The sequence below is a fragment of the Myxocyprinus asiaticus genome, chromosome 33 (genome assembly GCF_019703515.2).
Source record: "Myxocyprinus asiaticus isolate MX2 ecotype Aquarium Trade chromosome 33, UBuf_Myxa_2, whole genome shotgun sequence".
NCBI lineage: Eukaryota > Metazoa > Chordata > Actinopteri > Cypriniformes > Catostomidae > Myxocyprinus > Myxocyprinus asiaticus.
In genome coordinates this window covers 36,000,422-36,027,327 of record NC_059376.1, presented here as the reverse complement: position 1 = coordinate 36,027,327, position 26,906 = coordinate 36,000,422, and the positions used below count along the sequence as shown (strand labels likewise).

At 37.7% G+C, this 26,906-nt stretch overlaps 1 protein-coding gene across 2 annotated transcripts in view; it reads right to left on the bottom strand.

Annotated features, from left to right (window-relative positions):
* The window catches only part of LOC127423950 (fibrinogen C domain-containing protein 1-like), a 157,013-nt gene that overhangs the window by 36,894 nt on the left and 93,213 nt on the right, over positions 1–26,906 (bottom strand). For both annotated transcript variants that reach the window (XM_051668667.1, XM_051668668.1), the window contains exon 6: positions 17,752–17,848. In XM_051668667.1, coding sequence (XP_051524627.1) covers positions 17,752–17,848 — 97 coding nt within the window. The remainder of the gene's footprint in view (positions 1–17,751; positions 17,849–26,906) is intronic.

Genomic DNA, 26,906 nt, shown 5'->3' with positions numbered 1-26,906 from the left:
TTCTATTTTTGTCATTGGCTGAAAGCAACGACACACTCGAGAAGCGGCTGCTGCGAACCAGAGAATCAGAGACATCACACGAACCAGAATGCTAAAACTAAATATTTGTTTGCAATGTATAGTTTTTTAGTGCCCATAAAGAAGCCTAATGATGTCTCTAGCAGTGACCATGTTGCTTCTGGTAATGTATCACAGGCTCTCTTCAACTAATCTCCCTCTCCTTCCACCTCCTCCCCAAAATCACACAGCGGATATTAGCGAAATTCTGAAGCTGAAATGTAAAGCACCATCCCACCAATATTAGCTGATGGTACCATTCGCAACCATGGCTAGATACAGTGTTTTGCAGGACGCGTGCTTCTGTTTCCCCTGTTGTAAGTTCGGTGTCTCTGAGAGGTGTTGTCTTCATACATCTCTTTTATTTACATCTTTTTCAAGTGCTGTGATAGTTTGCTGTTTTTTTAATTGCGCTTTAAACTACTCTGTTTTTTCCATTAAAATAACTTTCCATCCATCCATCCATCCCTCCATTCATCTAAATTCCTGTCTATTTACTTAAATGTCTTTACACGTTTAGTTTACACTGGTTTAGTTTTACGCAGTTTTTACTTTTCAAAAGTGTTCAAAATACCCTTTACTACCCTACAAACTCAGTAAATACACCAACACTGAAACTGAAACTTAAATTTTTTTAAAAAAAAATAAATTTAAAAAATGGCTTGAATTATTATGATTGGGATTTTGTAGTTATTGCATTTGCACTTCAAGTTTTTGCTGAATCTTATCATATAAGACAAACTCTTTTGTCACAGGACAGACCATAGTCTAAGAGACCTGATTTCAGTCATAACTCAATTTTACATTTTGCCTTTGTAGAGCAGTATAACTGCATAAAATGTCCATTTAACCCATTAACCATTATGTTATCATCATTTAATATTATATAATTTCTTGTTTAAGCAGTTCTCATCTTTATTCAAATTTAAGTTCTTAATCTTATATGTTATTGATTTCCCCATCTAATATATTTCTTTCCACTCCATCCTCATATTCATCCTTGATATAATTTCTCTCCACTCCATCCTTGCATTCATGGTGACTCTTATTTGTCCTTGTAATTTGCTTTAAGGCTGGAAGTCTATTTGCTGTAATTTATTTCTTAGTAATGGAGGTAGCATACCAAGAATAAGGTTGTCAGGTCCCACTTAACTTATGATTACGTAAAATTGTTTGATTACGATCTTATGATTAAGTACAATGTTTATCCGCTTATTTATTTCAATATATATTTACTATGGGGAATAATGTCAAATATAGGTGTAACGGGCCTTATGACCTAGTGTTGTCAAAAGTACTGGTACTTCGGTACCAAGTCGGTACTAAAATAAAAAAAGATGTAACTATACCAGTGATTCTACAGTACCGGTAGTACCGAGCACCGACTCTATCCGGTACCAGCGTGCAATATGACTGACACACGACTGCTTTAAAATACTCACATGCTTATTTGAGCGTGTGCTCTGTTACTCCTTTTACACTGAAATGCACAACTAATCAAATCAAAATCGTAATATGGCCTAGTGTGATTATTAAACGTGAAACGCTGCAATCTTAGTCTGTATGAGCTGCATGAGCTTTAAATTAATGTGTGAAGCAGACTGCTCATACACTGGAAAATTTACATACTATGAATATAATTTGCGTTGTATAAGAGATGACAGAGCAGAGCACTAATCCGCTCTGAAGCGTTAATTTTATATAATTCAATCACAGCATTTGCGCTTTAACGATCACGCTGAGCCATGTAGCGAACTGTTTATCCGGAGAGGTTAAATTCCATCAAAAATACATGCCAAAATAAAAGAACGATTCATAATAAAAGCCAAACGCCTGAAACTGAAGAAATGGCAAAAGAAATATATTATAACTGTATAGTAAAATGTAATCATCACTGTAGAAGTTATTATAATGATAATAATAATAACAACAATAAATAATGATTAATAAATAATGATTGTAATAATAAAAATTAAGAAATATATCACAAGCAAGAGTGCTTTTTTACTGAATAAAAGTTTGTTTAAAAAAAATGCAATGGTATGTTGACAAGTAATTGTTCTATTTTTTACTTGTTAAAAGTTTAAGCAAACTTTTTTGATTAGACACCATTTTGATAATGAAATTAAACTTTAAAACATGGATTTCTGGAAAAATAATAATAAAAAAAGGAAAAAAGGATTTGGGGAAAAAATAAAACAGATTTCAGTAGGGCCCTGCTTCAAAACAAACAACTGTTATAAACACTTGAAGGAAACATGCATATCTTTAAATGTATTATTTACATTGAAATTTACTTTAAATAGGCTAAAGGCGTGTGTTCAATAGCACATTATCATATTAGCTAATTATTTCTGTGGTATCGAAATTGGTAATGAGAACCGTGAAATTTCACTGGTATCGGTATCGACTACTGAAATTCTGGTACTGTGACAACACTTTTATGACCTTAACAATTATGGCATGTCACGGCAATTACAGACAAGCAAATAAGTAGTCTGAGTACCCGCCCCTCCCATTCACAAATGCCCACATATGACCTCTCCCAGCCCACCCTAGCATAGCTGGCAGGAGCTGGGAATGGTTTTTGACACTTTTAAGTGGAATCGACCTACAAATTGCTTACTTATCATTGTTTGCACATTAAGCTGGGATAGGAGTATTTTATTTTAACATCAAGAAAAGTACACACTTTACCTTTAAAAACAAATGTCTTTTCATCGAACACTAACTGCACCTCACAAAATCTTCACTTCATTAGAACATCAGCAACAAAAATGTCACACTTTTCTTAGCTTGGTGTAAAGGTTTCTTCCTCCAGCTGCGATTTAAAAGACTACAGCATCAACTGCCTTTTAGACTGTTTAAAAATGTATTCTGAATTAACACATCCTGACAGAAACATTGTGCTTGAGCAGCTGTACAATGGAGAGTCACAGTATCGATTCATGTTCTTTGAAATCCTCAGGTTTTTAAATATTGAGGAGGTCACTGTGGTGGATTCCTCCATCTTCTGGAAGTAAACAATAATAGTGTGATTTAGAAGGTATAGCTTACACAAACACACATACACACAAAGTGAAAAGAAAATAAAAAAATAAAAAACAGGATCCAGAAGAGAAGTCAAGCAGTGAAAGGAAAATATGTTTGTCAGCACTATCTCGGCCATACATCTCAGTGTAACATCCAGGGGATTTTGGGATCGTAATAGTAGGATGCAGGAAAGAAATGAGCATGTGAGAGAACAAACCATGAATTTCAAGAGGAAACAGAGAGGTATGGATGCGAAAAAGGAAAAGCCAACAGAGCCATGATGTAGCTTGCACAGAGTTAGAAACAGGGTCCAAATCCGTAAAATGAGTAAACATCGGTTTTGGCGAGTAAATACAAAATCAAAATCAAATCACTTTTATTGTCACACAACCATATACACAAGTGCAACAGTGGGTGAAAGTCTTGGTACAGTTCCGAGCAACATAGCAGTCATGACAGTGATGAGACATATAAAAATATTCTTCAAAACGGCCTCAGTGTGGACGGACCATGTGAGGTCCTCTGTGATGTGGACACCGAGGAACTCTCTCCACCGGTGCTCCATTGATGGTGATGGGGCTGTGTTCTCTGTCTTTTCTCCTTAAGTCCACCACAAGCTCCTTGGTCTTGCTGACGTTGAGGGAGAGGTTGTGCTCCTGACACCAGCATGTCAGAGTGTGCACCTCCTCTCTGTAGGCTGTTTCATCATTGTCAGTAATCAGACCTACCACCGTCGTATCATCAGCAAACTTGATGGCATTGGAGCTGTGTGTTGCCACACAGTCATGTGTGTACAAGGAATACAAGAGTGGGCTGAGAACACAGCCCTGCGGGGCTCCAGTGTTGAGGGTCAGTGATGAGAAGATGTTGCTGCCCATTCTAACCACCTGGCGTCTGCTTGACAGGAAGTCAAGGTCTTCCTCAGCAGTGGACACTTACTTTTTAGGAACTGCAACAATAAATTGTTTAAATTAAGCTACTGTATAAGATTAATAATCTGACCCTTGCTGTCAACTAAAGAAAATATCTGTCACGACTATCATGTCTTCGAATGGCTTTAACCTTGGGATGGAAATGGAGAGGACAATTTGCCATCAGAAGTTTATATGATGCATTTTTTTTTTTTTGCTCCAAAACTCCACATGTGGAATATTCCTTGCATTAAGCCAACAAAAGAAAAGTATGTGGAAAATCATGATTTTGTGACGTGCAGTTTTTTAGCAAGATACTGGCTCATCTCAATTGACAATGACCTACTCTGTTTGTAAAAAACAGCTAAACAATACCATTGGTTTAAGGACAAAATATAACTGATATATTTTAATTAAAAAACAATTTATAATACAGTTTCATGGTCAAGTAAGAAACATTTATTTATCTTGTTTTTCTTTATTCATATATTTTTATAGTTTTATTGTGTGTGAAATAATGTATTTTTTTTTGTATAAGGTTGTATTATGTTATTTTTCCATGAACGCAAAACACCTTGAGAAGCTTCCATTAAAGCCAAATTTCACAATTCATTTTCAATTGGCAGGTATGACAAAAAGATAATTTTGGACCCTGGCTGAAAATAAATCAAATAAGCGGGGGGGGGGGTCTTTTATGAGAACACAAATGATGAAATGACAATAAAGTAGACCAGGTAACAAAAAGCAGACAGCACAGGCTGCTTTCAAAGCACAGCTCATTTTTGAAGCTGCTCAGGCTATTAGAATGCATAGCAGTCTATTAACAGCAGTTCTGTGTTGAGTAATGAATGCAGAGACAGGGGAGAAACACCCACGGGAGGCCACCATCTTTTTTGTAACCCACTTTTTAAAATTCACTTGTCCAGATGCGGAAGCCTGCAGAAGCCAAAATCAGTGGTGAGAAAATGCTTGTCTAAGCTTACTGAAATCAGTAAGACTTCGACATCTGAATAAGAAAACAATGCACGAATGCAGAAAGAGAGTGAGCAAGCAGAGATATAGAGGGGATTACGGTATTTCAAGAGTCAGCGTTATGTTGAGCAGAAGGTTGGATTTGCAGTGGTCTCACATTGCCAGACCTTTGACTAAGTGCCTTAAGTTTTGGTCCATGTTGCAACATTCAGTATTATTACCGAGAACCGCCCACTTAGACAGAAAGTGACTGTGTAACCGACGTAAAGCGAAAACCATTGAGTTCATTTTGTTTTTACATGCCATTTAGGCTTGGATTTTTCTGACATGAGATGCAACATTAATAGACTAGCATGAAAGAAAACGAACAGTTGTACAGAAAACACCAGAAAAAGTGGATTGACTTTCACCCATCCAAAACAAATAAGTTCTGACTATTTTTAGAGACATAACTCATAAAACAAAGCGAGATATACGGTTTTGCACATGGTTATCTTGTTAACTTGGTACCAAGTGCCTAAAAAAAATTTTTTTTCACAAATTTGATGCCACTAACCTAACAAACTTTGGAATATTGACATGTTGTACCAAATGTACTCTGAAACTGACAAATTTTGTGTAGTTACTGACAAGCACCATCTCCCATCAGCCATTTTTACATCAACTCAGATGTGGCTAATTTTTACCTGTGGCGCTGCTCAGACACATGGGTTCTAGTCCTGTGGAAATCAGGAAGTAATTGTGTTCACATAAACAATGGTAAGCTCGATTAAGGAGGTAGTGTGCACTTTCCCATGGAAACAACCTCACATGTTCCCATACGTTCAACAACACTTCCAGCTTTGGCCAATGGGGGCAGCTGTTTGACTTTCGAACTTTTGACCTACTGTTGCCGAATTCAATACGAGATCAGTCTGTATAAAAACCTTGTATTCTGTCAGCCAATCAGATTCGAGCCTGCCATAGAATGTACTTTCCAGTTTTATGTGAACAGACTATGGTCTGAGGCTTACTGTAGACTAGATTTGCAGAGGAATAACATGTTGATACCACTCAACGACTTTCTCTCGTGCCCAGCGTAAGTGCTAGAGGCACCACCAGTTTATGCATGTGTGGATAATAGAAGTTACACTCATATGTCAAGCTGCGAGGAGATAAAAGCCACCAGCACACTTTCTGAGATGTTCTGCTGGTAACCAAGTCACTTCACATTAACAGCATCCATTCGCTCTTGCTTTCTTCATTTATACAACGCATTCACACTGTTTACACGCTCCGCCACAAAAATCTGAATGCGACGGGTCACAAAGCCCTTGAGATAACATCTTCATTTCTTGCCAGCTAAAGCAAGAATGCTTTCTCTGAATAAATTGCAAAAGAACATGAAAGAGAGGTTGACAGAGGAATGTTCTGTATAAATACACAACTAGAGTACTTTAAGGCAGAAGTGAGTTTTTTTTTCTACACCTTAATATGCAGAGACAATAATAAGTAAGAAATTCATTTACAACTTGATTCATTGATTCCCCGAAAAGTGTGAACACTGTTACTCTGTGCAGCCATCAAAAGCATTTGATCAGCCCGGCATAGCAACACTGGCTCAACCAATAGCATGAGTTTGGGGCGGGACTATTTGTTTGTTCAACCAGTTGCAGATGGGGGGAGTCTTTAGGAAACCAGTTTGAAAGCAGTCTAGTTTTGCAGTCTCATTTGGTGACGCTTTATTGGCACAGAAATGACGCACTTCAGCTTTAAAGAAGCAGATAAGAGTGTGCTTGTGAAAGTTTTTCTTGTTTACCAAACCACGGTATCAAAATCAATGAATAAAATAATAAAGTTCTTGTTTTTTTTTTTTTTTTATCTGTATAACTTTGTATATATTGACCTAACTTCTGCTAAGTTTGCTTGCCAAAGGAAGTTCACAAGGTCAGCCAAAACTGTCTGTCATTGTATCCTTTGCAAAGCAGTTCCACTGCATAAAGTTTTCCCCAGTCTGAGTCTAATCTTTTAAGATATTGTGACAGTGTATGTACTCTGGAAGGTAAGGGGTGAGGAAACTGTAGTTCAAAATCCAGTGCCTTTAATTTTTTTAAATGTTAATATCCTTTCTCATCTGCAAACTTAATGTGCAGAGACAACTATAAGTAAGCCATTGGTAGGTTGAGTATACAGTTGTGCTCAAAAGTTTGCATACCCTGGCAGAAATTGTGAAATTTTGGCATTGATTTTGAAAATATGACTGATCATACAACATCATACATCTTTTATTTAAGGATAGTGATCATATAAAGCCATTTATTATCACATAGTTGTTTGGCTCCTTTTTAAATCAGAATGATAGCAGAAATCACCCAAATGGCCCTGATCAAAAGTTTACAAACCCTTGAATGTTTGGCCTTGTTACAGACACACAAGGTGACACACACAGGTTTAAATGGCAATTAAAGGTTAATTTCCCACACCTGTGGCTTTTTAAATCGCAATTAGTGTCTGTGTATAAATAGTCAATGAGTTTGTTAGCTCTCACGTGGATGCACTGAGCAGGCTAGATACTGAGCCATGGGGAGCAGAAAAGAACTGCCAAAAGACCTGTGTAACAAGGTAATGGAACTTTATAATTATGGAAAAGGATATAAAAAGATATCCAAAGTATTGAAAATGCCAGTCAGTACTGTTCAATCACTTATTAAGAAGTGGAAAATTCTGGGATCTCTTGATACCAAGCCAAGGTCAGGTAGACCAAGAAAGATTTCTGCCACAACTGCCAGAAGAATTGTTCGGGATACAAAGAAGAACCCACAGGTAACCTCAGGAGAAATACAGGCTGCTCTGGAAAAAGACGGTGTGGTTGTTTCAAGGAACACAATACGACGATACTTGAACAAAAATGAGCTGCATGGTTCAGTTGCCAGAAAGAAGCCTTTACTGCGCCAATGCCACAAAAAAGCCCGGTTACAATATGCCCGACAACACCTTGACACGCCTCACAGCTTCTGGTACACTGTAATTTGGAGTGACGAGACCAAAATAGAGCTTTATGGTCATAACCATAAGCGCTATGTTTGGAGAGGGGTCAACAAGGCCTATAGTGAAAAGAATACCATCCCCACTGTGAAGCATGGTGGTGGCTCACTGATGTTTTGGGGGTGTGTGAGCTCTAAAGGCATGGGGAATCTTGTGAAAATTGATGGCAAGATGAATGCAGCATGTTATCAGAAAACACTGGCAGACAATTTGCATTCTTCTGCACGAAAGCTGCGCATGGGACACTCTTGGACTTTCCAGCATGACAATGACCCTAAGCACAAGGCCAAGTTGACCCTCCAGTGGTTACAGCAGAAAAAGGTGAAGGTTCTGGAGTGATCTCAAACGTGCGGTTCATGCAAGACAACCAAAGACTTTGCATGACCTGGAGGCATTTTGCCAAGACGAATGGGCAGCTATACCACCTGCAAGAATTTGGGGCCTCATAGACAACTACTACAAAAGACTGCAAGCTGTCATTGATGCTAAATGGGGCAACACACAGTATTAAGAACTAAGGGTATGCAGACTTTTGAACAGGGGTCATTTCATTTTTTTCTTTGTTGCCATGTTTTGTTTTATGATTGTGCCATTCTGTTATAACCTACAGCTGAATATGAATCCCATAAGAAATAAAAGAAATGTGTTTTGCCTGCTCACTCATGTTTTCTTTAAAAATGGTACATATATTACCAATTCTCCAAGGGTATGCAAACTTTTGAGCACAACTGTATGTAAATACTGTGGCTCTGTGGTGCTTTCATTACATTGCTCTGTTTGACTTAAATTTCAGTCAGTTCCTCACAAAAAGCTATGTTATAGCATGACATGACTCGTAATATAGTGCAGAAGTGTATACTTTTGAGTCTACTATTGTGTTCCACAGTAAATAATAAAAGCATATGGGTGTGGAACAACGTGAGTGTGAGTAAACAATGCCAGTATTTTCATTTTTTGGTGGTATTATTCCTTTATTATTTTGAAAATGTCTCATATCTCTAGGGGCCCTCCGGTCAGATTATGTCATCAAAAAAAGCTCAAAAGAAACAAATATGTTTCAACTGCCCTTTCACAAAATCAAGTAATCTACACCAAAAACATGACAAATAAGGGGAAATGAAAGGCTAAATCTGTGTACTGTCAACTCTTGTGCCAACTTCTGACTTCTGGCTCATTTGTGATGAGATGAGAGTTCTTCGGATCGATGAGATTATAGGTTACGATCCCATTTTCTGCTGACGTGGGCCTGGACAGGCTTTCGGGAACACTGTGTTATGACTTTGGGGATATGGCAGGGATTAGAAAACACCACTGAAACACAACTCTTTTTTTTTTTTAGGAGGATTTGGGAAAAGTGTTCATTATTTTTGGCAGGTCATCAAAAAAAGGAACATCAATTATAAAGAACTGACCAATAGAATGCTAGCCTTTTAATAGCTCACTACACATCTTTTGTACAGTATTAACTGATTACAGTTTGATATATGGGGATCGTAAAAAAGAACTTGGACCTTTAAGCCACCCTTAAAATGCAATGAAATGCATACATTTTTAAGTGTCCAATTCTTTTGGGGCCACTGTGTGTGTACTTGTAATGGGACAAATTTATGATAATGTCCTAATTCTCCTATTAAAACCTCTTACAATCAAGGAAGGCTCTTAGTAGTGAATAAAGGTTCACAAATGGGCTATCAAATCAATTGTCTGTAATAAGTATGGTAAGAGTGTAATAAGTGTAATTAGCTTAATTTAAGAACAATAGAAGTCCACATGAGTTCCTCACAAGTACTGTATAAGTGTAGGTATACATGTGTGAGAGATTTGGCACTCTAAATATCGAGTTTTTGGGGCAGTGGGGATGACTTATTATAACCAATTCAACAGAATTATGTGAAAATAACTGATAAAAGACTTATTTATAGTGCTCTGGGAGGTTGATCATGAATGGATATGCTAATGCACTACAAAAGAAAAATTATGGAATGGTAATTCGAACCTCTCCTTTGATGACACAAAAATACACTCTTGTGCATTAATATTCATGTCTCCCCCTTAATATCCGACTTATATTTATGCATAGCCAAGTATTTCGTGCTAATTGTTAGCGTTGCACTAAAACGGTCTCCGCTTGGCATGCGTGTCAAAAGTAGCTCATAATCAACTCAGAGAAACTTCACATTCGTCAGTCATTGTGAACTGTGAACTAAGTCCTATCTGTATTCACAAATATATTAAAACCAGGGGCTGGATTTACAAAAAAAAACACCTACTTGACTTCTATTTTCTTATTATTTTCTACCTTTAAAAAAGTAAAGAATATTTTGTTTTCCCAAAAAATTTGGCACTTCTTATAATTTATCCTAAGGTCTTTCTTAATTTTTGTTCTCAAGAAGATTTTCGTGAATATGTGCCAGAGGCAAGGGCGTAGCCAGGAAATTACTTTTGGATGGGCCTCAATAACAATGGATGGGCCAAATTTTCACCCAAATTTTTTTTTTTACCAAAATTTCCTTAACAACAGAGAACATTCAAAGAGTCCTTTCACACTTTCAGAAATCAGAATTTATGAATTTTTTCAACTATTTTATAAATATATTTGAAGTCAAAGAATAATATCTAATATTCTGGGCCTAATATCTCTAATCTACCTTCTAATATATTATCTCTACTATACCTCAGCCCACCCTTGGCTACTCCACTGCCCAGAGGTTGCATTAACCCAAAATTTTCCATCATGTAACAAATTCAAAAACATTAAATGATATTTCAAAATACTGTACATCATAATGACAGTTAAAAAACAAGGCATCTGGTTGCTTTAGGAACATTCCTAAAGTAGGAAAAAGTGTGGTCTAGTGGAATAATTCATGGGATATTGTTCATAAAATTGTGTGACTGTCAACTTTTTATATTACAAAAGCAGAATAAAAAAGTCAAGAACCCACAACACAGTGCTTTGTAAGACTAAAATAGGTTTTGCCATAAAAGTTCTTATAATTACACTATGTAACATTAAAAATACCAAATGTTACAATTTTACTGAACAATAGTAACCTGACTCTTTATAGATGCATTCATTTACTTTCAGATCAATTGCTTCTATGATCGAATTAAATAAAATAATTTACCAGATTGAAACAGATCCTAAAAGAGTTCTTTATTTGAGTTCTTTAAATCTTTATTAACTTTCATTGTAGCCAATGTTTTGCTAAAGGGGTTATGAAATACCTTTTTTTTTTTCTTTTTTTTTTATGTTCCCTGAGGTTCCTTTATAATATTAGTAAAGTTTTTTTCAGTGAAATGATAAGGAAAAGTAGGTGTTGATGTGTTGTTGTGGAGGCGGTCAGATGCAAATGTGACATCACAATGTGGAAGTAGTAGAGAATGAGTTGTTTTGGCAGCTTGGTTTCAGCAAATGCTTTTTTTTTTTTTTGCAGTGAGGAGGAAGTTTTGAGTTTTGAGAAACTTATAGTATGTTTTTATAATACAATGACCTCTTGTATGTCAAAAGATCAGGGAAATGTCATTCCTGTCAAGACCCCTTTAAGTTCAGGTCACTATAGACCTAATATCTGTATAATTTTGAAAACAACAATGAATAAAAGATAGAGCATGATGAATTTATAACCCCAGTCAATCAAAGAGACAGAAAATGATTATTTGTAGCAAATAATCCATGAGATCTGCATTATTTAGAACTAAAAACATAATAGCGCTCATGAGCGTGCAACTGAAAAATGACTTACATTTTGTTTTGTTTCTCATCAAAACTGTATGCTTTCAGAAGACTTGCAATATGATGCTGGAGTTGCGTGGACTACTTTTATAATACATTTGGGTCCAAAATTTTTAAGCTCCAAAATCCACCTAAGGGCAACATAAAAGTACTCCAGATGACTCTGGTGGTTAAATCCATATCGTCTGAAGTGATATGATAGGTGTGGGTGAGAAACACATCAATATATAAGTCCTTTTTCTTTCACTTTCTCCTTCTTCTGTTTTTGGTGATTCACATTATTCATGCATATCGCCCTCTACTGGGCAGGGAGGAGAATTTTTGATAAAAAGATGACTTAAATATTGATCTGTTTCTCACCCACACCTATCATATTGTGTCTGAACACATGGATTTAACCACTGGAGTCATATGGAATCACTTTATGTGGATTTTGGAGCTTCAAAATTTTGGCATCCATTCACTTGCATTGTATGGACCTACAGAGCTGAAATATTCTTCTAAAAATCTTAATTTGTGTTCTGCAGAAGAAAGAAAGTCATACACATCTGGGATGCCAGGAGGGTGAGTAAATTATGAGAGCATTATCATTTTTGGGTGAACAATCCCTTTAAGCTTTAAATTAAGGCACTATCTATAGCCAGTGTGTTGAAAAGCAGCCTGCAATATTCATTAAAACATCTCCTTTAGTGTTCCGCATAATAAAGAAGTCTTACAGGTTTGGAATGACATGAGGGTGAGTTAATTATGACAGGATTTTCATTTTTGTATGAACTATTCCTTTAAGATGGGTTAAAAAACCCTGTCGCCCTGGTAGGATTACAAAACGGTTCATAAATGCGCAAAATAATATCTTTAATAAATATAAAGTGGCTACACAGTGTCTGTAATGGGTACGGTAAGAGTGTAGTATAATTATCTTAATATAAGAACAACAGAAGCCTGTTTGCAAGCTTGCTCATTGCACGTGAACAAAAAGTAGCTCATAAGTTTCCATACGCTCATATTCGTCTGTCATTGTGAACTGTGAGCCATATCCTATTTGTCGGAGGTGAGAGGCTAGACTGTCTCCTGCTAAGGGGACCCCTGCCTTCCCAGTTAGCCTGTCACCTCATTCCTGATGAGTCTGGCTTGTTGATGTTTTCTGGAACTCATTTCACCAGCCCTGGAGGTTAATTGTCTCCAGCTCCCTCATGTCTCTTATTGATTAAGAGCGTGGGTTGGAGAAGCTCAGCTCATTGACATCGCACACACCACAAGCCAGGGCCTTGAACTTCGTCACTCCAGGGAGGACTGTTCCATCCTGTGCTTGCCCACAGGGACCTGAACCCCTGACCACCAACACAGGTAATATCCTGTGTCGAACAGCCTGTGGGATTGCTCTCGGCTGGACTGTGGAAGAAAAAGGAGCAGGCCATGGGAAAAAGTCATTCTCAGCCACAGCGGGCGCGAGAGACCCCGCTAGCCAGTGCCATCCCGCTCTCACAGTGAAGCTGTCAATCTTTCAGATATGACACTTCGTGACAGGCCTGTCATAGTTCATCATTGGTGACTGAGACACAAACCCTTGAGCACAGAAAAAATGTACACCAAGAACAAGCCTCATCTCAAGTCTGGACCTACAGTGGTTGTCAGGCAAAAGCGAAAAAGCAAGATGCACACCATCAATGCTGTCATTGCAGAAAACATTCCCATCTTTTGTCCATGAAAGAGAAGAGACCTTGCGGTAAATAAAAGAAAATACGATTTATCTTGTTCACATTTTAAATATTGGAGAGCAACCAACCGTTAGAGAAAACACACAAACAAACCACAAATACACAATGGTTTTGCTTCATTCCATCCTTCAGATTTGAAAAAAATTGTTCACCCAAAAATGAAAGTTCTCTTATTATTTACTCACCCTCACATCATTCTAAACCTGTGTGCTGTTTTTTTTTTTTTTTTTTTTTTAATCCTGTGGAACACAAAAAGATAAACAAAATTTATTTGAGGAATCTTTACCATACACATAGTGTCCATGTCTGTCATGCTCCAAAAAGAACAAAAAATACCATATATGGTTGTTTCTTCAAACTCCGGCACTTCTAGCACTGTGGACTTATAGAAAGTAAAATTGTGTTAAATCTTTTTTACACTGTCTGCAATTATTTTTTTGGTCTACTAACAATACCAACAATGTCCAACAGTGTATGAACATGCTTCATGGACATTTTTGTGTCATTTTTTCTGAATGTCATGACAATTTCCACCACAGTATAATTTCCACCACATCTCAAATTTTGTATTATGTTTAATAGAATTACATGGTGGGAATGACTGATGAAAATGGCAGACTCCTTAGTCTTGCTAAGGCTAATTTCACAGCTAACATTTTATGTATCCTAAATACACACAATTAAATAATATATTCACACTTTTCGCGCAATTTAGCAAAATTATTGCTTGATTGGAAATGACGCCCAATATAAATATTATGCTCATAAATTATATTTACCTTGAATTTTCTTTGCTTTCTTCAAACATCACATGTCTCAAATTTCATTTGAAGCATGCTCTTCAATTATGCTTTGTCAACTTGGTTAGTAAGTACACTTTCTTTTAAACAAACTTTATTGTGGGCAAAATGACTTGGTGAGATGGGGCAGTCGAAATTTTAGAAAAATTGAAAAATCATTTTCATACAGTAAATATTAAAATGGTTTATGTTTGTTTAACTCTTTGTTTAGATTATCATAGTTTTAAACTTGTAATAATTGTGTTTGGATTTTCATAGTTTAATATTAAAAGTCTTGTTCTGTGACAAGGATAAAACAGTAAAATCTATGCATAAAAGGCATTTGAAAAATACCTAAATTAATTGATGAAGGCCTGGTAAAAAAAAAAAAAAAAAGAGTTTTAATGAGATCTTCGTATAACATTAAAAATCAACCTCTGGGACATGAAAATGGTACATATACTCACCGACCACCTTATTAGGAACACCCGCACACCTACTTATTCATGCAATTATCTAATCAGCCAATCATGTCGCAGCAGTGCATGCAATGCATACAATAATGCAGATATGGGTCAGGAGCTTCAGTTAATGTTCACATCAACCATCAGAATGGGGAAACAATGTGATCAATGATTTTGAACGTGACATGATTGTTGGTGCCAGATAGGCTGGACTGAGTATTTCTGCTGATCTCCTGGGATTTTCACGCACAACAGTCTCAAGAGTTTACTCAGAATGGTGCCAAAAACAAAAAACACCCAGTGAGCGCAAGTTCTGCGGACAGAAACGCCTTGTTGATGAGAGAGGTCAACGGAGAATGGCCAGACTGGTTCGAGCTGACAGAAAGGCTACGGTAACTCAGATAACCCCTCTGTACAACTGAAGTGAGCAGAATAGCATTTCAGATTGCACAACATGCCGAACCTTGAGGCAGATGGGCTACAACAGCAGAAGACCACGTCGGGTTCCAATTCTGTCAGCCAAGAATAGAAAACTGAGGCTGCAGTGGGCCTACCATCTGTATACCTCAGGAGAAATCGAGATTCATCAGACCAGGCTATCTTTTTCCAGTCATTAACTGTACAGTTTTGGTGAGCCTGTGCCCACTGCAGCCTCAGCTTTCTGTTCTTGGCTGACAGAAGTGGAATCCGACATGGTCTTCAACTGTTGTAGCCCATCCGCCTCAAGGTTTGACGTGTTGTGCATTCTGAGATGCTATTCTGCTCACTACAGTTGTACAGAGTGATTAAAATAAAATGGTCACTGAGTGTATATATATATATGTATCACTTTTTACGGGACACTTTTGCACCATCTGCCGGAGTGATCTCATCATTGGTGATCCCTATGCCTATAAAAAGGCCCTCAATATATCAATATTTCAAACTTGCATCCAGAAACTATTTATTTTTTTTTTTTACCTGAATGTGAATACAAATTATTCAGCAGAGGAAAAAAAAAATCTGTGAATAATTTTGGTATGTTCCTCACACATACATAGCTATCATATGGCTTCAGCAGACTTGGTGCACAAGTCATATAGACTACTTTTATTGTGCTGATATTTTTTTAAGCTTGACAGACGTGGTCACTATACATTTTTGCATGGAAAAGAGCTATGTGAAAAATGACTCCTTGTGTTCTACAGAAGACAACAGCATAGATAACAGCATATGGATTTAGAACTACATGAGGATGAGTAAATAATGACAGAACTTTCATTTTTAGGTGTACTCAGCTGAACTAATAAGCAGTAATCTAAAAAACTATGCATGCTTTATCAGCGGATGTATGATGAATTTCCTCACTACATTCAGCAGCTTTATAAAGCTTCGCTCCCTGTCCACCCACTGCCATCTGCTATGCTCAGCTCTGGACACACAGCTTGGTATTTGATCCATGCTGGCAGCTCACCGTGGTAATAACCGAATGTGCCCGTGCTACTTACAGTTGTCGGCACTGAAGAAAAAACAGTCACATTTAAGAGTGTAACGAAAACTGTGTGTGTGTGCAGTTTAACTGATTTCAAGCCTATTACACTTTTAAAACTGTTAATGGGCGACAAATGAGCAATTGTACATGCAGTGGTGCGTTTGGTCTTCAACCAACCATCACAACGAGGTACAAAGTCACTTTTCCAGGACATTCACTTTCTTGGTTTCTCTGTGGTGGAACAAGTTTGCAACCACCACACGATCTGCACCTTTTCCTCGAGCACTTTAAGGGGTATAGTTCACCTTAAAATGACCATTCTTTCATCATTTACTCATCCTCATGTTGTTCCAAACCTGTATGGCTTTTTTCTCCCGTGAAACACAAAAGGAGACAATAGGCAGTATGATAGTCTCAGTCACCATTCGCTTTCACTGCATCTTTTTTCTTTCCAATGTAAGTGATTGGTGACTGAGGTGATTATTCTGCTTGACATGTCATTTTGTGTTTAAGTCAAATGGGTTTAGAACAGCAAGAGGGTGAGTAAATGACTAAAGTTTTATTTTTGGGTGAACTAATTCTTTATATGCAGCAATTGACCCTTCGCTAAGCTCCGCCCCCCTTGGTTACGGTTACTTGCTCTGCAGAACTCCCCACTGGAATGAATGGGAGACTGCCGTGAACGACGTGGTTTTTGGCAAAATATTCTCATAAATGGAATGAATAATATTTTTACATGAGCTGGTAAGAAGAGTGATATTGTAATACATAATTATATTAAGTTTTTTGTAAAAGAAATTGTTAAATTACACAGTAATTTGGATAAAAACTCTGGAGACTGTGAATCAGAATCAAGGCAAACGATTATTACAGTCAACTGAAAAGAGAGAAACTTCATTTAATAGCAATTACACATCTAATAACATTAGTGTAAGTGAACAGAGCTGTTTATCACATCTCATAGCACTCATTTTGATGCTGTGAACTGTTTATTTACTATCGCTTTCACTATGACTTGAATCAATACACAAATGAATTAACGTTCATTTATTAGCTTTAATTTACATTTGAGCAAATGAAGGTGTCGTTGCAGATGTTATATGTTCATTTGAGAATGAGGGCTGACACAGTTTAATCCAAATCATGCTCTTCTCCAGATTTACTTAAAAATTAATTTGAAAAAGAAAGAAAAAGACTGCGTGTATCGTCTCTGGTTAACTCGTGTCACTGTTACAAATGCAACAACGTTTGTAAAAATTTTTTTTGCTTATTTTGAAAAAATCCCACTTAAAATTCCTCAAATACACATTACTCCCATAGGCTGTCATTGTAAAATAGCTATCGCATGTCAGAGTAATGGCAGCAGGGCACCAGTTGCTAAAACAAGATTGGTCAGAAGTGCATTTAAGGCGGGGCTTAGCGAAGGGTCAATTATCATGTTAATGAACACTGTTTATTGTCAAGTTTATAGAGGGTGTAAAGTTTCCTGAATAAGAAAAAATCATCTTTTGAAATGTTCTATAAATAATTTAAACTGATGTTCAAACTATAACCTTTTTATAAACAGAGATATTTGCAGGGCTTACCGAGCCAATGTTCTCCTGTTATCTTGCCAAATCCCTCACGGTATGCTTCCCAGTCACGAAAAAAGTTAACAGAGCCATCTTCTCTGCGTTGAATCACCTGAAAGAAAGTTAAGAATCCATGATTTTGAAACAAAGCAACACTTTTTAGATCACTACTACAGCCATGCAGGGGTGACATGAGCTACAGGATAAGTGTGTATTGACAGACTTTACACTCAAGAGTGACAATGAAGAGGGTTCATTGTTTTCCATCAACAGTGTGACAACTCAGTGTCTCTCAAGTTTGCAAGAGATTGTTAATGACTCTTTCCACTGCATTGACGGAATCCTAGCTTTGCCATTGAATTGATTTGTTCCAAAACCTGTGTTTCTGCGAAAATTACCTTATAAGGCAGCATCCTAATTATCACGGAACCTCAAAAATGAGTGAACAGGAATACTCTACTTACAACTGGACTGCTACTTAAAGCATGTGGACTATTCTGGGTTCAAAACAAGTTAAAGTGAATTGATAGCATTTATGGCATAAAGTTTATAACTTTAAAACATTTTAACTTATTTTTATTTTGTTTTTTATTAATTAAAATATATAAAATAAAAATGTATAAAAAAAAGAATGCAAAAATCACAGCTACAATAAGGCACTTACAATAGAAGTGAATGGGGACAGTCCATATATGCTAAAAAATAAATAAAAAAAGCATAGCCACAAGATGAAAACATTATGTGAGTTAAAGTCAACAAAGTTGTAATACTGAAAATAACTGTATACATGAAATTAGTAAGCATATTTAAATCACACTAAAATCATGTTAACTGTCACGGTCCTGTCATTCTGTCAGTCTGGGTTTTGGTCTAACAGGATTGTGGCATCATCGTTCCATGTCTGCCTTGTGTTTCGTTGTCTGCCTTTGTGTGAGCGTGCGGTTTCGGGTGTATTCCCTGCCATGTGCTCTTCGGTCTGTCTTGTTTCATGTCAAGAGCATGGTGTCTGGATCCTGACTTCCTGTCTGGTTCGGTTTCGGTCTATGCCAGGATCCGGACACTCGTGCTCCATGTCTGTCTGTTATTGATGTGGGTGCATCGCGCTTCTGTCATCTTGGCAGCATGCCTCTCACGAACATGGGTGTGCCTCGCATTGCATGTCCGGGTCGTAAGCTGTCTTCATGTTGTGCTGAGGTTCGGTCACTTCGGTCTAAGGTGTCGGGTGTGGCCGAACTCTCGCACAGGTGTCATGTTTTGTTTTTGTCGCCTGTTGTGTGCATTACGTGGCGTTTGCCTCGCGATGTACATTCAGGTTTCGTTTAGTGTGAGAATGCATCGCATCGCTTTGTTTGCCATTGCTATGCATTCTCTTGTTTGTTTGTTGGTTGGCATGGTTGTATATTGCCTCATTGTCTTGGCGATGTGCGCTCATACCATTCTGGTGTTTTGTTGTCTTTTGAGAGCATGTGGCTTTGTTTTGCTTCTGTATTGTCTCATGTCTCTCTGTCTTGCGCCATAACCCGCCTCCTTGTTTGCCCATTATTAGTTTATTAGTCACATCTGCCCTGTCTTGTTAACCTTTTGATTTCTCTCCCTATTTTAGTCTCCTCATGTTTGCTGCTCAGTGTCAGTTCATCTTGTTTCCAGTCTTGTGTGTTCCAGTCGGTCTCGTTTGTTGGTCTCGTTAATTGGTCCTGTTTACAGTTGAAGTCAGAAGTTTACATACACTTAGGTTGAAGTCATTAAAACTCATTTTTTAACCACTCCACACATTTCATATTAGCAAACTATATAGTGGCAAGTTGTTTAAGACATCTACTTTGTGCATGACATGAGTAATTTTTCCAACAATTGTTTACGGGCAGATTGTTTAACTTTTAATTGACTATATCACAACTCCAGTGGGTCAGAAGTTTACATTCACTAAGTTAACTGTGCCTTTCAGCAGCTTGGAAAATTCTAGAAAATGACGTCAAGCCTTTTGGCAATTAACCAATTAGCTTCTGATAGGCTGATTGGAGTCAATTGAAGGTGTACTCTTCAGTGCCTCTTTGCTTGACATCATGGGAAAATCAAAAGAAATCAGCCAAATATTTGTGGACCTCCACAAGTCTGGTCTATCCTTGGGAGCAATTTCCAACCATCTAAAGGTACCACATTCATTTGTACAAACAATAGTATGCAAGTATAAACACCATGGGACCATGCAGCCATCATACCGCTCAGGAAGGAGACGCATTCTGTCTCCTAGAGATGAATGTAGTTAGGTGCAAAAAGTGCAAATCAATCCCTGAAAAACAGCAAAGGACCTTGTGAAGATGCTGGAGGAAACAGGTAGACAAGTTTCTATATCCACAGTAAAACAAGTCCTATATCGACATAACCTAAAAGGCTGCTCAGTAAGGAAGAAGCCACGGCTCCAAAACCGCCATAAAAAAGCCAGAGTACAGTTTGCAAGTGCACATGGGGACAAAGATCTTACTTTCTGGAGAAATTTCCTCTGGTCTGATGAAACAAAAATGTAACTTTTTGGCCATAATGACCATTGTTATGTTTGGAGGAAAAAGGGTGAGGCTTGCAAGCTGAAGAACACCATCCCAACCGTGAAGCATGGGGGTGGCAGCATCATGTTGTGGGGGTGCTTTGCAGCAGGAGGGACTGGTGCACTTCACAAAATAGATGGCACCATAAGGAAGGAAAATTATGTGGATATATTGAAGCAACATCTCAAGACATCAGCCAAGAAGTTAAAGCTTGGTCGCAAATGGGTCTTCCAATTGGACAATGACACCAAGCAAATTTGGTGGATGATGACAGTAGCGGTTTATAAAATAGACAGTATATTATAAATATGTTGACAATTCAGTATTGATGTGATTCCATCACAACTGTCATTTTGATATATCGATGCGCTATTGTTTTATAATAATAAAATGTATATATTTTCTGTATAACCAAGTTACGTTACACTAATGAATGGAGCTTTCTGCATCATCTTGAACAATGTCTAGCATTCATTTAATGTGTTATTTTAGTTTACCTTGCTGAATAATTACAGATTAACATTTACATTAACCTGACTTTTAGTATAAAGAGAAGATCATTTAAATTATTTGAAAGTTATGAAGCAAGGTAGCTTGCAATTCAGCGTTAGCAGGCAAGATCAAGTTAGCTAAAATTACACAGATCAATCCTTATGGCACTATATTTCACATGCTTTGCAGTTATGCAAGCTTGCCTGTCCAATAAGAAGAACGCCAATTCAGGGTCGGTTTTGATCCCCAAAACCAAACGAAGGTCCCTCCAGGAATCAAACACCCCGCCGATGTTCACTCTAGTTTTCGCTCGACCACGATCACGTCCCTGCTTAACCAGATGGGATTCAGTAGATACAATTATTATTATTTATTTTTATTTTTTTTTGGCTTACTCTGAGTTGGTGTAGAGTCGGTGTTGTGCTGGGAGCCGGACGTTTGCTGGATTCCATCTCTAAGATAACGTTACCTAGTGTTGCAGTTTGTTGTCGCTGTTGAATAGCTGATGCACTGAGGCAAGGCTCTCGGGAGCACGCATAAACGTCACATCCTTTTGGATTTTCCTAGCAAAAGCGACCTGCTCCCTTCGCATGAAAATCATTCTACAGGCTTTAATAGGCAACCTAGGAAGTCCGGGAAGGGCTCATTTTTTAAGTTGCGTTACAAGCCGTTCACACATTGGCAAAAAAAAAAGGCGAATATTACACGAAACATTTTACATATTGCACCTTTAAACAATTTAAAGGCAATGCTACCAAATACTAACAAATTGTATGTAAACTTCTGACCCACTGAGAATGTGATGAAAGAAATAAAAGCTGAAATAAATCATTCTCTCTACTATTCTGACATTTCACATTCTCAAAATCAAATCCCTTCATTGTCACTCAACCATATACACAAGTGCAACTGTGGGTGATAGTCTTGGGTGCGGTTCCAAGCAACATAGCAGTATGACAATTACAATAAACATCTGATTTACACATAACACAGTTTACACATCTTGTTACACAACACAATATACAATATACATTATACACAAAATAAGAAGGCTGTACAAAAAAAATAAAATAATTTATATATATATATATATTTACACACACACACACACACACACACACACATAAAGTCTTGTTTTGTGTATATTGTGTATACAATAAAAATACACTGTACCCCCCCCCCCACCTTACTGTAAATGCAATTGAATTATTATTATTTTTTTTTTTAAACTAAGGACGAGTCAATTATTTTTTACATTATTTTGTGGTTATCAACATAATGCTACAAACATTGCTTAAAGTAAAGAATATCATTGATTCCAATGGAGTTTGATGTTAGCATACTGCAAAGCTAACAATGTAATGTTCCAATAAGCATCAAAATACATGGCAACCACAAATATTGGTTAAAAAAGCCCGTAATCATTCGATTAAAACTATTTTATTTCAGTATTGAATTAATACAAGTATATTTATGGTCAACAATGCTCTCGCTTTGTTTACCATCTTGGATGCACATTGCAAAAAATCCTTCTCTTAATCAGTATTTTTGTCTTGTTGTCCAGGAAAAATATCTAAACATCCTTTATAACAAATTTACTTAAAAAGCAAAACTGCATAAGACAAGATATAAAGCAATTTTTAAAGAGAAAACATCTCGAATTTCCCCACTGACAAATGCAGTAGTTTTGTTTTTTGTTTTTTCAAAATGAGTATTTAGTGGGGTTTATGTTTAAAACAAGAATAATGTTTCTTGTTTTGAGATGAGACAAAAAAAAAAAAAAAAAAAAAAAATAGATTAAGAGAATTATTTTTGGAGTGGTCTTTAAAAAAAATAAATAAATGGTACCTTAGAAGGCAGCATAATTTTGCTGCCTAGCTTTTGGAACAGCATAAACATTAAAGCATGTCTAGTGTATAGGGGGGCCTGGGTAGCTCAGTGGTAAAATGCTGGCTACCACACCTGGAGTTCTCTAGTTCAAATCCCAGTGCATGCTGAGTGACTCCAGCCAGGTCTCCTAAGCAACCAAATTGCCCCGGTTGCAAGGGAGGGTAGAGTCACATGGGGTAACCTCCTCGTGGTCACTATAATATGGTTCGTTCTCAGTGGGGCACATGGTGAGTTGAGCATGGTTGCCATGGTGGATGGCGTGAAGCCTCCACATGCGCTATGTGTCCGTGGCAACATGCTCAAGCCACGTGATAAGATGCACAGGTTGGTGGTCTCAGACGCAGAGGCAACTGGGATTCGTCCTCCACCACCTGGACTGAGGCAAATCACTACACAACCACGAGGACTTAAAAGCACACTGGAAATTGGGAGAAACAAAAAAAAAAACAAAAAAGTCTAGTGTATGATGCATTTAAAAGCTGTTTAGGTAGGCAGCTGAGCAGCACTAGGTTTTGAAATGGAGTGTTTGACTTCACATGATTATTATGAGAAAGGAGAACACAGCACCATCTATCATCATCATGTCAAACCCCTGTTTGCCTAAACTTAAAAAAAAGAAAATCAAAAATGCTGAATCTTTAGAAACCTGATCCAAACAAACTCATCTCTTTCCTGCAGGTAGATCCTTTGTCTTTGGTATGCAGATGTATTCTTTACTGTGAAATGAATGAAGGGGATGTAAATTAAGTGGAGATGGATATTTCAGGTGTGCAGTAAAGAAGATGCACAGAGGGTCAGGGTCCTCAAGGGAAAGGTGACACACGTGTGGAATTCAAAGTGAAGTTACGACACTAATTGGCTCCTGATCCCTTTATAGAAGATTAATCAGGCAGCCAATGGATCAATGGCAGCTGAAAATGCCAGCAAAGGAGAAGTCTTGCCATCAATGTAAATGAGCCAAGCACAGCGCCCTCCTCATATGCTCACCAGCGCTCACCAGCCAAGAAGAAAACACACAAGCCTCTGGGGACATATCCCAGAGGCACACCCAACACCTAAACAAAACGAGAACGATTCTGAACAGGAGGAAAACCACTCTCTGACCTGAATACCTGAATTAGACATAATACGATCATCTTACTGGCTATGTTCGGAATTGCATACTAACATACTACTCTAACTCTTTCTGCAATAGTGGCTGCTGGTGCTTTTCAAGTGTGTGGATGCACAGATGTCAGTTCTCAATGCCAAACTATATGCAAAGATCTATCTATTTAGTTCTATTTTAGTGTCTGCAATGTTGCTCCCAAAACTACTATACAAAACAGTAAAATTACTTAACAAAATTACTTAACAAAAAAGATTGATGAAGCTCAGCACTGTAATTTTTCTAAATGTAACTTTACATACCTTTACAGTATATACCTTTATATACAAATGTACTGTATATACTGTGCAGTATTCAGTAAGTTGCAAGTAACTATTCCACTCCGAACATAACCCCTGTTTTTGAGGTGACAGGGTGTTTACTTGGCTTAGACGCACCATGTTCGCTTTAAATAAGTCTACTAAAGGTGCGGTTTCTTGACTATTCCTCATTAGAGACATTTATCTGTAGCTAACCAAAGGGTTTTTATTTGTGATGACACACAACATATACAGTATATTGTGCAAAAAATAAAATAAAAAAAACACCTCCCAGGCAAGCGATCTTGGAAAACACAGCCATTCTCTCAATAAAACATGCTAACACACTGTGCAGGTGCTTTGGGCAACATACAAAATTAATGGCTGTGGCTTGACTCTGAATAAATCCTTTCTTAAGCTTGTCTTTCAGTCCATAGAGCAGTCAAAAAGATTTTAATTATTCACCATAATCTCTGTAAATGAACACTAAGTCACATTTCAGCAGTGGGCTCACTTGAACTCGATTAAACCTCGAGAATAAAGCAGGTAATTAAAATACAGGGAAATTCTCATGTTCCGATAAATATTTCATAGGTGCTACTTTGAATATTACCACTGGCGTGACATGGGCTGGTTTCAAGCAAGAAGGTGTTTAGGTGTTTACACATTTCAGATGGGCACATCTTAGGGCACCCATGAAGTTCAGAGATTAAATATTGGACATGATTGATGGGTGAGGCTATAGGGCATTTGCGTTATAACTTCACAGTGGAAAAGCTCACTTATGTCCTGTTTACACCTGGAATTAGGACCAGTTTTGGTTGATCCAATCAGAACAGTTCACTGTTTACACTTGTTAAACATCTCACTTGCATCTTCTGTGACCACTCGTGATTAGATTAAAAGGAAGGTCTCTGATTTAGTGGCTACTTACATTGCTTACTACATCAGTGTTAGGTTGAAAAAGTGCGTTTTTGGCCATGTCCACAGTAACATGTTTTTGGTTGAAAACTATTTTTTTTTTTCAAACTTAATTTTCCAAAGTATGCAGTCCTAGAGAGTGTTTTGGATAGTCTTTTCTAAGAAACAAAAAGTACAACTTTAGGCCACGTCCATGCTAATACATTCTAAATTTTAGGCCCCGTCCACCCTCATTTCGGTTCCAAACTTCGTTTTCCAAAGTATGCGGTACTAGTGAGCACTTTTGAAACTGCTGTTCTAGTGCCATAAATGAGAGACGTTAATGTAGCAGAACCAATGCAATTTTAATAAAAAACATACGAGTGTGGACGTTGCCTTAATCTCACCGTGATAATTGTATTATCTGAGCTTTGGATGCTGACCACAGTATTAACTAAATTTCAAATGCTGACCACTTCTAAAAGTGGATTGGATCACACTGTACCCCATTTACACCGTTATTCAGTGCTGTACAGTATGTAGTACATCTAGTACATAGCTGAAAGGTTTATACATTCTTGGAATAAAACAAATACACTACAACTGCACTACACTACAAATATGATTTTGGTCACGTGCATTTCTAACCACCTCTCAATGTGGTTTTAATGATCTGACCACCAAGCGTTTTGGACATTGTCAATACATTTATACAGCACTGTCTACCCGAGATGGATGTTAATACCTGCAAACAGGGTCTTAAATGCACTCTTAAATCATAAAGGTCTTCAATTGATGTAAATCAATGTCTTTATGATGTCATAATAAATGGGAAAGAAACGCTGTGCTCTGCTCTTAAAATTGTGTCCCTCCATGCATCTATTTCAGTTGAGCTCCACTCCAGCCTGTGTGTCCCAAAAGCAATTTCTCCTGTTACAATGAATCTTCAATGCCGGCAGAGCACACAATAGCAGACGTGATGAGACTCAGCTCTAGATCACAGCATCGGGCAGTGAGCGGTCGCACACTTTGTCTGGCAGACTAACACAGACGGATGACCTTGTTTCACATGCGATGAGATGTTCTTACATTTCACAATTGTCAAATAAGACTTAGAGGCTTTGTTCCAAGATGTAGTGAGCTGCCTTGCTGTCTACAGCCTAGCTACTTTTAAAGGGGTCATTCACAACGGATGCGTTCTTGTGTTACGTCTTCGCTATTTTATAATTGTTGGTCTTCACACTAGACAAACGCTTTTGGATGCTTTGGTGCTTCTCGTTGATTTTTTTCAGTGTTTTGTGGCAGGAGTGCTGTGTTTTGAAGAAATATAGTTCAACATTTGACACATTTAATCTGATGAATGTCAGTATTTTATTTTATTTTTTTATTTTTTTATTTTCTCCCCTTTTCTCCCTAATTTGGCATGCCCAATTCCCAATGCGCTCTAGGTCCTCGTGGTGGCGTAGTGACTCGCCTCAATCCTGGTGGCGGAGGATGAATCTCAGTTGCCTCCATGTCTGAGACAGTCAATCCACACATCTTATCACGTGGCTTGTTGAATATGTTACCGCGGAGACCTAGCACATGTGGAGGCTTCACGCTATTCTCCGTGGCATCCACGCACAAATCACCACATGCCCCACCGAGAGCGAGAACCACATTATAGTGACAATGAGGAGGTTAACCCAACGTGACTCTACTCACCCTAGCAACCGGGCCAATTGGTTGCTTAGGAGGTCTGACTGGAGTCACTCAGCACGTCCTGGATTCGAACTTGTGACTCCAGGTGTGGTAGTCAGCATCTTTACTTGCTGATCTACACAGGCTCCCCCAATGAATGTCAGTATTAAAACAATGGACCAGCAAGATGAATCTGGGGGCAGGATAAGCATATACTGTATGACCAACTGTGTATGTGAGATAATGCAACTATTTAAG